We start from the raw sequence: 14,746 nt of genomic DNA on the forward strand, positions 1-14,746 counted from the left end.
TACAAATATTCTGTAATCAGATCACTTTGAACTATGTACCTGCCAAAAACCTTTAGTTCCCAGGTATTTTTTTCTTAATAAGGAGGAAATCTGGGACTATTTGAATAATGTAGACACCCTATTTCAAGGAATTGTCTTAATACTTTCTATATCCTGATGAATAAAAGATTTAATAAGGTACAAGCATGTTCTTATAACTTATTCAAAGAAATTGGTGGGGTGGGTAGAGGGAGGGGATGATACAAGCAGGAATTGTGTGGCTTTCTACTTTGATAGCATATTTTGCTGGAAACATGGGGAAAGTGGGACATACGTTTAGTCACCAGTTAAATCTATGTACATCTGCATGTGAACGAAGCAGTAATTTTGAAATGTTTTTAAGTAAGACACTGCTCCAGAAATAGCTGTTGCACACATCAATATATTTAGTTTTAATAGTTACATTAGACTTTTTTCTATTTAGCATTACAACAATGTTATCTGGACTGCAAAATCTGGAGGTTCACTACATGCCAGCAAAGACTTTGAGTTCTCTGTGTCTCTTTGCTACCATTTAGTGGGCATCTGGATTTTATGAAGCACAGATGTAGTCTTAAACAATGTTGTCTTCTATAGTCAGTAAAGTGACACCCAAATAAGGCTTCAATCCAGAAACCAATTCAACTGTTTCAAAGGAATGTTCTTTCAAAGAAGATTTTGCCATGGATAACTCCAGTTTTTAAAACATTTGCATGAAATAACATTCCACTGAAATCAATACATAGTGGTATTTTAATAGCAGGTACTGGAGTGCTTCAAGACTCAATAGCACACAAGATGGAACAAAACAGCCTTCAGACAATGCAATGAATAATAGTGATGTATTTAAAGAATCAGCTCTGCAGGTGATTGAATGGGGATATAAAGATTTCAAATTAAAGGACCACCTGAACCATAGTATGAAGATTTGAAGTGTTGAATACCAGAATCAACAAACAGACTTCAAGTGCTGATGATCATCTTTAAAGTCCCTTATGTCTTGGGGCCTGATTATCTGCAAAACTGCTTACTCTAAGCAGAATCTGCCCACCCAAGATCTACCTGCATAGGGTGATTACTATGAGTCCTTACCTTCTTGAGGTGTGACAGGAGGATATCTAGAGGTGAGCATTTTCTACAAGAGCTCCCTTTAGAAGAACACACTACACTGGTTATAAGATCTACTTACTGTATGTACTCATTTATGACATTTAGAAAGCTGCTAAAAATTTGGTTGTTCCAAAGAGCATTTGTGATGGTAGAGTGAGAGGCTGAACTTGTAATGAGTGCTATTAATGTGATTACGAAATAGATGTATGGATTAGGATATTGATTTTGTATTCTGATGTTGTTTTACTGACTTTGTTGTAGTGTTGTATATTGTCTTCGGACATATTGTACACTGCTTTGAAGCAGCAAAAAAGCAGCTGAAATACATACATCAATCTACTAAGTGATAAAGAATGATTTGTAAACTATAAAAGCTGTGTTCACACAACATGCTAATCCACAATCAAACAAATGCTACACCATGGATAGCTGTTCATTAAGAAGAGTTTCTACAGTATTATGCCCTTAAAATGGACAAGAGTGAAAACTTTTCTCTCTGTCCCCAAAGACTTGTGGCCAGCTAACTCAAGCAACTGGCCTAGGAATGGTCTCATCTGGGAGCAGCGATAGACAGTTTTGGGGCCAGGAGTCACCATTTACAAAAGAGAATACACACATAGCAAGGCACAGTGTTCATAGTGATTTGGGACAGGGATAAGCTGAGTCAAGTTCTCTAGAAGCATTTACAATTAATGGCATTGAAATTGTGTAATTTATTTGATTATATTTTTCCCACTCCTTTAGCAATGTCACCAAGAAATGAAATAGAGTTACAAAACTTGCTTTATTGAAAAAGCAAATATTTAGACCTATTTTACTAGTATTATAAGAATGGAAAGTAATGGATTCCTCTTGTAAAATTTGTGAGCACATTAGAAATTCTAAATTGATGAAATTAACAGAAACTTTAGAGTCAAAAGACTTCTGTGAAAAGTCCTATGAAGGCCCAGGTTCTTCCTTGTTCATGGTTTGCTGGGCAAATTACAGACAGAGGACATAGTCTATTTAATACTGTTGCTTAACTAGCCCCAAATCTAGTTGTTATTAATGTGTATTTCAATAGCACATCATCTCTCTCTCTCTCTCTCTTTTTTTTTTTGCAAGAATGGACAGGCACCAGCGGGTGCTATGAAGAGGTCAGAACATAATATTAACAAATGAGACTATTTGCTTGTAGGAGTTGATCGAACTATAAAATATACTCAGTGGCAGGAATATGGCATGTGCTGACTGAAGCGTGTTATCTAACCACATCAATTAACTTCATAAGAGGCAGTATTACTACCAGGACATCCTCAGGGTATGATCAAAAAGGCCAAAGTGGCAGCTGTAATGGTACAATCAAAGCTCCACCTGTTTATTTTGTGAGACACGGACACCCAGTTACTATATTGTTCCAAATCCAGACCCTAGTCTAGAGAAAGCCAAAAGCACAGGAACAGAAGTATCAATAAAAACCCCTGTGTTCTTGCCAATCCTGCATTATGACATGTGTATGGTTGGGGGGAAAGGACAGAGAAGAGCAGAAGGTGGAAGCAGCAGGTCCTGTGTGAAAGATGAGGAGATGTTTAACTCAACTTTGTTGCATAGAAGAGACTATAGAGAACTGATGTATAGAAAAACTATGTATATATGTTCATAAACTTTCAAATATTTAGACCTATTTTACTAGTATTATAAGAATGGAAAGTAATGGATTCCTCTTGTAAAATTTGTGAGCACATAATTGGGAAACAGTAATAAGGAGTGCAATTTCAAATGTTCTGAAAACAAGCCTGATATTCAAGCATTATCTTTTCAGATAAAGCAGCATCATTTACAGTATTTCAAGAAGCTGAGTATTATTTGCAAGAGGAATAATAGAAAACTTTTGTTGCTGCTCAGCTTTCATGCCAGGGAAATTTAATCTTAAACACAGGGACCTCAGTGTTCACTTGTGGGGAGTAGCAGTCATTTAAAAAGAAGCTACAGTATGGGCCATGCTGGCACTAGAGTGTAAACAGTAAATATAGTTTATTCTGTGTAGTGCAATGAGTGGTGCAATTTCCTCCCATCTTATATGGGTGGGATGCTAAAGAATAAGGTGTGCTAAGCATAAGCTTTACACAAGCTAAAGCTAATTAAAATAAGAGAAGAAGAAAACTTTAAAAGAAGGAAGGAAGGAAGGAAGGAAGGAAAGGAGAAAGAGGAGGAGGCAGCTAGCCAGCATAGCCCACCTGCACAATGTCATGATATCACATGTCATTTTGATGTCTGAGACCAAAAAGTAATCTCTCAAAAATATGTGTCCTAGCTACAGATGGGCTACCTACATCACATTATTCTCATTATTCCCAAGGTGCAAGAATGCAAAGCCAACATACATACATATAAACATATACAGGCTTAATTTAATGGATCAGCATAGTCCATAAATCATGGACATATGGAATTCTTTTCCATAAAAGTGATGCTTGTTAACTTAGATACTTTAAAGGGGAACTAAATTAATAACTAGAGCAGTGTTTCTCAATCTTGGCAACTTTAAGATGTGTGGGCTTCAATTCTGGGACTTGAAGTCCACACATCTTAAAGTTGCCAAGGTTGAGGAACACTGACCTAGAGGATGGAGCTATCAGTTGGTACTGCCGATAAGAAAAGTTTGCTACTAAATATCTCTTGCAGAGGGGCAGAATAATGATTTAATGCTGGAGAATAGTGGATTATAGTGCAATCTTATAATCACTTATTGCAATCCTATAATATCACTTCTAATCATTGGATTCCAGGAGGCTCACTGTTGAGTAAATGTGTTAAGTAATGGGCTACTGTTGGAAACAGGAAGTTGGAGGCTGTGATAAGGCCCTGAAGATATTTTCCCCTTCATACTTTCCTTCATGCATCTGCCACTGAATTCCAAAGTTGTAAATATTGTCATATTTTGCCCTTATTTCATGACAAATAATAATCTGCTGCTTCCTTGGGGTGCAGTGTCCATAAGCATTGGCTGTAAATGTTAGATAAATGAAAGCTGAGGACCATTTGAGTAAAAAGTTTGACTAGGCAGCAAATAATCTAAAATATTTAAATATCAGTGTTCAGGATGCAACAGCTGCCAACCTCCCTCAGTTTGGGAGGATGTTATTGCTGCTTAGGGAAGAAAGACTGTACTTAGATAATTGGTAAAGAATGCAAATAATAGTCGTAAAACTCAAAACCTTTAGGGATTATCCACATTCCAGCATGGGAAAGGTTTTGGTTTGTTTCCTTTTTCAGATAGTTATGTAGACATTTTACTAAACAGAAACAATATTGTTGAAATTGTAATCTTTAGCTATTGTTTGCTTACAGTATATGTGATTTCTGAGTAATTTGCTGTGAATACATCTCTGTACTTTACCAGACTTCTCTGATATACTGCATGTGCATAGAGCAATAGATATAGCAATAGATAATAGATATAGACCGGATCCACACATTATTCTAAAACATGATATCTTAGTTTTATTTTAATTTAGTATGCTGCAAGAACCTTGCCAATTGTGCTTTGGTTGATAAAATGTGGCTAAAAACAAGCCTTGGTAGTGTGGTGGAGGAATAATTATACATAATTACATTTCCAAAATGACAGAAGTTTTTCATTCGAAGTTCCCAAGTCATGGAACAAAGCAATGCCTGAAGTCAGTAATATGTTGGATGAGAGCTAATAAATTGAAATATGATGGTGCTGATTGTAAGGGGTCAGAATTCCGGAGAGTTAGTAAATCCCCCTTTTTGAGATGGGATGGGGGAGATTTTATTGCAGCAGCTATTATGTTTTGTTGTTTTTGCAAAATCAGTTGCTTATTTGACATATGGGGCATAGCAAGGCCTTTATTCCAAGCAAGATCTTCTTAAATTCTTAATATTTCTTTTTCAGATGCAGTCCCAATGGAGGACTAAGATTGGGGGCTACGTTGCCCAGAACTGAAGCTAAAGTTTGGCTTATTATCCTGACAATTGGCTAAGACTTATCCTGGTAGCAGCTAGGTTGTCACTGCTAATACCATCTGACAGTTTTAGAGCTACATGGTGGAAAAGTGGCGAGAGTCAGTTTGGCAAACCAGGCAACTGAGTTCTAGGCCTCCCTTAGGCACGAAAGCCAGCTGGGTGACTTTGGGCCAGTCACTCTCTCTCAGCCCAACCTACCTCATAGGGTTGTTCTTGTGGGTAAAATAGGAGGCAGGAGTATTAGGTATGTTTGTCGCCTTGAGATAGACAGACAGACAGACAAATAGACAGACAGCAGACACAGACATACAAATATAAAATGTGGGATAAAATATTATTATTATTATTATTATCTCAAGCAAATGATCTTTGTATGGACTTTTAGTCAAGTATTTATTATCTCTGGGACAAGGTAAGGTACTGTACAAATCGTTTGTCATTATCTTTCTATAACAATAATTGATCTCTTCCTGTATTAAACATTTGTTCCTCAAAGGCTTTTTTTCCTAACAGAATTCATTAATTGATTCTAAACAGTCACCAAACATATTAACATGTGCCTTTGGCTGCAGTTTGTACATTTTAATCTCTTTATCACAGCAAGTCACAAAGCAACTCTTATAGAACTCAGGAGTCTACTGTGTCCAGAAAGTGTTGTGCAAAAGACAGAATCAAGGATCATTCTCCCATCTACATTTTTCCTGGCAAATAGGTAGTACTTTCCAAAAGGAACAGAAGAGAAAAGTAGAAAGATAGTTTGGATTTCTTGTTTAGTTTTTTGGGAAAGCATGCATATTGTATGCTGTCCTTCAGATCTTCCTAGATTTGCCTGCACAATGCAATCCATATGACAGCAAAAGACACCTCCAAGGAAGACAGCTAATGAATGAAGTGAGTTGCATGTTTTATCAAAAGGCGAAAAGCAAAAAAATGAGAGGCGATCTGACTTGAGAGGCCAGCGAACCACAGAATTTTAGGAAGTCATCAATGAGGAAAGCAAAGAAACCTCAGTCTACACCAGTGTTTCTCAACCTTGGGAATTTTAAGATGCTGTGGACTTCAACTCCCAGATTTCCCCCAGCTTAAAGTTCCCAAGGTTGAGAAACACTGGTCTACACAGTGTGATTCCCACATTTCAAATAAGCCTTTCCTGCCCCTAGAACTTGGGGAAAGGGTTTTGCAGGACACAGCAGAGAACTATCTGTTTCTTCTCTTCCTACTTTCAGAGTAAAGTGTTTCAGATTTACTGTTAATAGTTTCTAATGAATTGTGCCCACTTGCGGTTGCATCTAACGGCGAAGAGCAGGATAGAAACGCTATAAATAAGCAAGAAAACTTCAGCAGGTGAAGCCACCTCCCGGATGACATTCTTTTCGGTTAAAGACACAGGAGTCCTGCTGAAAAAAACAGACACCAACTGGAGGCCGGATAGGTGGGGCGCGGGCAGCCCGCCGTCGGGTTACTCCACAAACCGAGCGCCGCTTCAGCCCGGTCAGCACCTGGCTACACTCACCTTCGCGGCAACAGCCGTGGGAAAGCGCTCCTGCTCCTGGCCGCCCAAAGCCAGCACGTAAATGAAGGCTAGCACCACGCGCCAGGTTTGGGGGAGCGCGAGCCTCTTCATGTCTCGCGGCGCTCCCTCGGTTCCTCTGCCCTTCCTTTGCAGCGGCACAGGTCTGCGGTCCCCAATTTCGTCTTTGTCCTGCTGTCACTCACATACACACCCTCCACACAGCGTCCAGGCAAAGCTCCTCCTCCCGCTTCTCCCCCGGCGCGCTGAGTCTCTAAGCTCCGCACCGCCGCTTCGGGTTAGGTGCCCCCCCTCAGAGGTCTGGCTGAGGATGGGAAGCCTCTTGACTTTCGAGCCCGCAGGGGAGGGGCTAAAACTTGGGTGCCCGCGAGCCGGGGAGCGGGGACTAGACAAGCGGCAGAACTTTGCCCGAGTGGCAGGAAACGCAGGACAGAGAAGCAGCCAGGCGGGAGCCCAGGGCAGGAGCTTCTGGGGCTGTACTCCTGGAAGTCAGGTACGCCTGTCGGAGGAGCGTGGCGGGGAAAGGAAGGTGGGGTTATGGGAAAAAGAAGGTACCCTTCCGAGCCACATATCCGACGGGTTGGGGCCCAAACTCCCAGAATGCATTCCGACCCAAGGGTCACCGTTCCAACACATCTGGAGAGCCTGACTGGGGAAGGCTGCGCTCTAAGGAAGGGGGGGAAGATGTACACTACAACTTCGCAGGGCTTTTGCCTACTGCTGATAAGTTGAAGTGCTATCCCACCCCACCCCCCAGTCGGCAGAAAAGTGTGCAGGATGACATTTGTTCTTCCTGGGCTATCCCTGGCCTGCCTGTCTAGTGCCTCTCTTCTCCATTACTCCCAGTCGCTCTGCCCTTCCTTCAAGGTAATGAGTGACAAAGCCTAACAGACGATTCACATCCTGATATTTGCCTTGGAAGAGGTTGGAATACAGGGGAAAATACTTTTTGAATGCTGATACAGCTAAGGACAACTTAAGATGAAGGCAATGCTGTGGGGACATGGCAGAAAAAAAAGATTTTGCTGGGCTGGGTGTGAGTGGGGGAAAGCCCTAGTCTTTTTCTTTCTATTATATATGGATTGGAAGAGTGGCCAGATACCCTGAGACAAGAGGGGTGGTGCCCAGAAACTCTGACCTCAGCCTGTTTGGATTAAACCCTGGGGATACCTCGAGATTTGGTCCCCTTGACTTGGGATGGGTAGCACAGACCGAAGCTGCTAACTAGCCATTTAAACCGGTGCCCTCCTTCTTCCTTGCTGAGCCCTCAATATGCCTGGTAAAAAGGCTACTAGGCTCGTTGGTCTGTAATTTGCCATCAGTTTTCAACAATCTGGGTTAGGGGCAGTTCTAAGAGCCAAAAAAAAGGGACTTCAGGGCTGTATTTTGCCCATCTCTTGAGGTCAGGCCAAACCATATCCCTGATTGGAGTTTTCTATCATAGCCCTTGTTATACCAATGAATGGTTCTGAATCTCTTTGCTACTATCCAGGTTTCTGTAGCCCAGATACGATAGCCCTGCATCTGGTTTGGAATAAGCAAACTGTTGCTTAGGTGTACCTTCCACATGACATCCCTGGGGTCTTTAGATTTCAGAATTTTAGTTAATAGGAAGGCTATGCACATTTTGAAAACCATTAGGAATTAATGCTTTAGATTTAACATGAGTTCAGTGCCTCACTGCTATTTCTTAAAACAGCATTAGTGTGACTCTTGAAACAGCTGCAGGTTGTTGTGATAGCCAGAAGAAAGAACAGAGATGTGCTGTGGTTGCAGAAGGCCTGAAGCACTCCTTCCAAATCATTTTAAAAGAATGCACAGCCCTACTTAACAGTTTGCTTGAGATAGATAAGCAAGTACAGTAACAGAGTCCTGAGTTAGATAAGCCAATGATCTCATTCAATATAGGGCTACCTTATTTGGAGCGCAAAAATCTGGATGACCACTAGATGAGGGCAAAACGTAGACCTGTCTGTTTCTTGTTCCTGCCTTCTTGTGGTGGTCAAGATTTTTGCACCTCAGATCTGATCATGTGAAAAATTACTATTTAATGGCAATTTTTGAAATCACTTTAGGGCTCACATCCAAAACTGTGAGAACAGGATTTGTTACAGAAATTAGTGGACAATAATTTTTCACTCATTGAGGCAAATTGGTTTTACTATAGAGAGGGTAGAAATGGCAGTTACTTACATGGTGTACATAATTTAAGTTAATATATATAGAATAAAAGGATTTGGCCTTGAGTTACCCTGTCATTTCCTCATATCAGATTGATTTATAACAGCAGGTGCAGTAAGATGATTCTGTTACCTTGTCTGTAAAGTTTTTTACATTAACTGATCCAAGAAAAGATGGTGTTACTTCCGGAAAACCAGCCTTGAAAACAAATGTGGAATGTTACTTCCATGTTCCTTCCAACATTGTCCTTTATAAGGTTTTCAGGAATTCCCTACCACCATCACTCACTTTCTATTTATTATTAAGACTGTAAAATAGTGTTGACTGAGGATGTATTTTCAATACTTACTTAAACATTGTCAAGACAGCTTAGATGTTTAACTGCACTGAAATCTAGTAGGTTTAAAATGGATTCTTGAGGTATTATGTGACACACTTGCAGAATCAGTGTTAAGCATTATATATGCTGTCTATACTTCATCATGGTAATGTCCCTTTTGAAAAAAAGCAAGTAATGTTTTAAAGGCATATTCAGTTTGCTTGGTAGACTTTGATATGGTGTAGACATTGTGTGAAGCTGTGGTTTGGTTAACTATGAATTCGCGAGAAAATCAAAATTGGCTGGATTCATACCTTGCTTTGCATAAAGGCTAAACCAGACCAGCATGCTAAGTTAATGATAATCAAAGCATGTTATAGTTTAGTGCAATGTGTAATCTGGGTGAAGACTTTCCCCCATGCTAACCTTGTTAAAGGCAGTCACTTGGATTTCAATCTTGAAAAACTTAGAACCTTTTTTTCTGTTTCAGCTATGAAGACCCTAAACAATAATAATTCTCCTCACCATCACTTTTAGACAATCTTTTATTGGCCTTTTTTAAAAACACTTTTTGAAACTAGTTCTGCATGCCCGCTATGTTACCAGCAAATCATTCTTTGAAAAAGAAATTGTGATATGGAAGGAATCTGTTATTCAAGGGGAAATAAAACTTCTACTGGGGGTGCCAAAGTTAGTAGGCAGCTAGTTTTTAAGGAAGCTATGTAATTAGAAAACAATGCCAAAACAAACTAGCTTTACATTTGCCTCAGTATTTCTCCTTTGATTAAAAATGGTTTTCTAAAGTCCAAAGTTGTGGGGAGAGATCTTCCAAGCGCTCATAAGAGTTCACTTGATTCTTTAAAAAAAAAGAAGAAGAAGAAGAAATGAAAAAAGACATCTTGGGTCCTGAAAATGGAAGTTTTATTTTCAGAGTAAACACTTTGCTCCTAAATTACTCATTCTTATAAATAAAGTTTCTTGAATTGCACTGCTCTGAAATTAAAGTGGAGAACTGAATGGGGCCTAGGGTCGGGTCCTTTGAAGTTTCCCTCATTAAGGTTGAGCCAAAAGACACATAGTAGAATAGCTGAAACAAAGACACATTTGCAGGTGCTTTATCTAGGTGCCTGTAAATATTCTCACTGCAGATAACAGGAGCATTCCCAGCTGCCTGAAGTCTTCTAAAATTTATAATGATTTTTCTGATATGCAAGTTTTGAGAAACAAAAACTTGAGAATTATTGTGTGTCTGGCTATGTTTTTGCTTTTGACAACAAAGTTACATGGTATCAGGATGTTAGGATGGGAAGCTTGTTATATATGTATAAAAGAAGAAAGCAAGAGACCATGACACCAAAAGAAGATTAACTTAATGGATATTTACATTAGTATTTCTCTCCAGAGGAGAGTGCTAATATTTCCAAAATATCTCAACTTAAATGTAATGGTAAAAATATTTGTGCATAAAATTAAGGAATTTCATATTTCCTTTCTCAGCAGATCACAAAAGCAAGAAGAATGCTGAACATTGTTTTCATACCTGTGTCTGCAGTGGGGTCAAGTCCTGGCTATTAAAAATCAAAACAGTGAAGGCCTGGATTCAAATGTATTAATATGAACTACATCCATAATGAATTGTTTATATTGGATTAAATTTATTACAAGTGCATGGTATGTTTTCTTTTTTAGTTGTATTAGTAACTTTCAAATGGGAAAACAAGAGCAGGTTCAGTCTGTTGGTTTTTAATCTTATTGCTGCTACCTGAAATGGCTTACCTATGGTATTTACCCCATATATTTGCCAGATACTGGCAAAATTCAAAAGATAGACACAAATATACACAAGTTAATTTTGTTAGCTACAGGAACAGGGAATTCTCTAATTCCAGTATCTACCATGTTTCCCCTGAAGCTTCAGATCTTTCTACCCCTTAATTTTCTAGATCCTTTCCCTTTGCACCTAAATTTTTAAGTGGGAGAGGTTATCTATTGGGAAGAATGTCTTTTTTAGGCTGCCTAGCCTTGCCATAAAAACTTTAAAGTGTAAAGAACAATATGTTTGTGTTGAATGGTATGGCACAATGCAGAGGTAGGGAATCTGCCCTCTAGAAGTGTCGGAGTTCATTTCCCATAATCTGCGACCATTTGTAGCTATCACTGGGTAGGGAAAGGCTGTATGAAAAATTGATGGAAATAAGAAAAACAAAGGCGTCAGGAATCCTTTAGCACAGGCAGAAGGCACTGCAGTACACACAAAGGCAGTCATCACTGATTTGAACTGGTATATCCTTCAGCTGACTCCCCCATGTGACAGCCATGTAATTCATGAGGGTCTTAAAAACCTCCAGAATTGCTTTTAGTTGGCCACAGAAGGTTTCAGGGAGAAGGATGAGGTGGGAAAGTTATATTCCATGACCAGGATGCTTATTTTATTTTCTGGAGCCAAGTCTATACTAATTGTAATTCAGTTAGTACAGTAATAGGGATTAGCTGATGAAACAATAACAAAAGAATAAGAAATTATATAACATCCCATTTCATGGTGGCAAAATAGGATGGAGATAATTTAAACAAAAGCTAGTATTCCCTGGTTTTCCTTTAGCACCTGCAGTGGTATAGGCTGGGTTCACTTAACTTGCTGAAGCACAAACCAGCTAACCATGATTTAGCCTAGGATAATGTACAAAACCATCCTGTGTGGGCAGTGTGTTACAGGAACTCTCAAATAGGGTAAAGTTAACAATGGGATAATGTATTATAAGGGGAGCTATCAGTAAGGGTGTGTCTATAAAATTCTCCATTATGTAAACCATGTGAAATTAACTATGGACTGGGGCAGAGTTTGTCATTATGGATACTGTACTGAATGGTAATTATCTAGTACTAGTAGTTGGGATATGTACATTGTTACAGGAAGGTGATATTAACTGGGCAAATATGTGATTGTGTTCACAAAGAATTATTAAGATTTAATAAATGATATAGAGGATATGGTATCCATATTTTTATTGGTCTTTCCACTTTATATCTTGAGAGGAAGAGGGCATGTTTGCCCAATATTCTATCCCATGGTTAACCATATTTATTCAATTTACTCCATTTTTAAGATCCACATGATATAAAATAATCACAGTGGCTAAGTCTGTTTGACACAGAGAATCATTTTTTAACCATCACATCTTAGACTGTGTATGGTGCAAACTAAGCCACTCAGAAAGTTAAAGAAAAAAAAGTCCTAACCATTTTTCTAATTCCTACAAATCCTTGGAATAAGACTTTCTTATGTTATATCAATTGGAGGCTGATAATCATAAACTAACCTATATGTTCCTATGGATTAGGTGGCTAATAATTGTATCTTCAGTCCAGCCAGCTTATGGGGTAAGTGATACAAATAAAAAAAGGTTTCTTCTTTTATTCATGTACATGTTACAAAGTTATTTTTGAATCAATAAATAAAGTCTTTGAGATAACTGTTAATGATGAAGAATGGATAATAAATGTAATAAATAAATGATTTGGCATAACATCAAGGTAAAAATGCTCTGACCTATTGGGAAACATAAAGTTGCATGCTTGGACAGACTGACTGGTGTAATTAGTCAAATTAGCTAGCAAATTTACATTTACTTGTTACTGAATATAGTGAGACTTTCTTTTAAGTAGTAATTTTTGCTATAAAGCTAAATATGAATTTCTGTCTTGAATGTAATCAAAGTGGGAATTACTTCAGTAGCATGTTTAGTAAAGCATATCTGATGCTCTTTACAGTTAAATATCAGGACAGGTATAGCAGGTTCCATTGAAGCTGTTAAGACCTAAGAAAAAAGTCTCATAGGCATCTGGTCTGACTCGGAAACTGACCTAGAACAGACTAATAACAGACTTAAATTGTAATTCAGTTAGTACAGTAATAGGGATTAGCTGATGAAACAATAACAAAAGAATAAGAAATTATATAACATCCCATTTCATGGTGGCAAAATAGGATGGAGATAATTTAAACAAAAGCTAGTATTCCCTGGTTTTCCTTTAGCACCTGCACCCTTATGTTGTTGTGGGCAAACTATTCATAATTTTGTTTTTAGAAAACATTAACTAATTATACAGCTTGGATGGTTTCAGGCTTAAAATATCTCCAACTTGAAAACCTAGGCATTTCTATACCTTACATACTTCACAAAGGTGATGCAAGTAAGGAGGTTAGCTCTTTTATTATTTTAAGCAGGCTTTCCCCACTTATTCATCAGCAGAAAAAATTCTGCCTTGTTGCCACAAAATCCCACATTTCAGGAACTTCTGAACCAAGTTTTAAGACATCTTAAGAGAACTAAGAGTGGAACATAGGCCAGGCATTCCCTGCAGGGGAAGCTAAAAAATGTAGTTAATTTAGTGTTATGCATCTTCCACTGAGGAACCCAAGGTCAGCTTACAAGGAACCTAATGGTTCCACAAAACACTGGTAGTTTTCTTTGGGAGCTGTAAATTGTTAAATGAAAAATAATCAAAATTTTTGTGATTAGTCTATGTTTTGACTATTCTAGCATTTTAATCTTCAGTGCAAGGTTAAACACTGAAAAATAGTTTTCCTAGAATGATAATAAAACATTGTTTTAATTAGGGGGGGAAACACCAGAATCTTTTTAATACTGCTATGGAAGCATGCATCTAAAAAGCCAAAGAAGCAAGTTATATACAGATTAATATTTCCCTTGGAACCTTGCCTCAAAATAAAATGGGTAAAAACACAAGATCATTCTTTCTGTGTGTGTGACTATGTATGTGTAGGTTCGTGCATACACTAAAGATTAAGAGAAAAAAATGTTTTGGAAATATTTTGGATAAGGAAAAATGATCAGTTCATTTAATGAGAAAACTGTGAAGACAACAACATGAAAATATAAACCTATTTGATAAGAGGCATAGACTTAAAATTATAGTGAAATACAAAAGCCAGGTAAGTCAAGAATGCAAAATACATTATATCACTAATAAATGCACATAATTTTTGTTTACATATTGTGTGGCAGTCATACAAATATGAATTCAAAGCAAATTTTGTAGATTAGTTTACACATTCTATGTATATAATGCTTATTGTACATATTCCTGTTAATAGGTCTGTTGATGTCAAACTATACTGAGTGTTGCTTAGGCAGCTGATACTATGACCCCAAACATGTTATCTGATAATATTCCATTTTATCAGATTGAAATTTTTGCTGTTTGCCTAAAAAGACTTTTAAAAGGTCATCCCTTTCCCAGGGCATAGAAGAATCAACTTATGTTCATAAAAGTGCCACATTTCATATTATCACCTCACAATAGCAACTATCTATATTTTATTTCTTCAGTGCTTTAAAGGCACAAGATTCCTGCCAGAAATACTTTGGCAACCTTGTTCTGGACTTGGTATATTCATTTTTGTTTAAAATGAGAAAAACCATCAGCATCTTTCAGAGACATCTCTCTTCCTATAAAATGTTGAAGTAAACCTTTGACTCAGAAAATTTCAGAGCTCCAAACAATATCTTGATATTTTTTTGTTTGGTTTCTGGTTAGGGAATTGTGTTACCCACAAAGTAGCAGGTGCTGCTTCCCAGCATCTCAAGGACAGT

General features: G+C 38.1%; 2 protein-coding genes across 2 annotated transcripts in view; one reads left to right on the top strand and one right to left on the bottom strand.

The window, feature by feature from the left end:
* Positions 1-6,721, bottom strand: part of COL4A3 (collagen type IV alpha 3 chain) — a 70,516-nt gene extending 63,795 nt beyond the window's left edge. The window contains exon 1 of the mRNA XM_063307780.1: positions 6,611-6,721. Within this exon, the coding sequence (XP_063163850.1) occupies positions 6,611-6,721 (111 nt within the window). The remainder of the gene's footprint in view (positions 1-6,610) is intronic.
* Positions 6,722-6,938: 217 nt separating this feature from the next.
* COL4A4 (collagen type IV alpha 4 chain) overlaps positions 6,939-14,746 on the top strand; it is a 76,475-nt gene continuing 68,667 nt past the window's right edge. Inside the window, exons 1-3 of the mRNA XM_063307781.1 lie at positions 6,939-7,179; positions 9,710-9,818; positions 12,470-12,509. Coding sequence (XP_063163851.1) covers positions 6,939-7,179; positions 9,710-9,818; positions 12,470-12,509 — 390 coding nt within the window. The remainder of the gene's footprint in view (positions 7,180-9,709; positions 9,819-12,469; positions 12,510-14,746) is intronic.

Source organism: Candoia aspera, chromosome 6, assembly GCF_035149785.1.
Source record: "Candoia aspera isolate rCanAsp1 chromosome 6, rCanAsp1.hap2, whole genome shotgun sequence".
Classification (NCBI taxonomy): Eukaryota; Metazoa; Chordata; class Lepidosauria; order Squamata; family Boidae; genus Candoia; species Candoia aspera.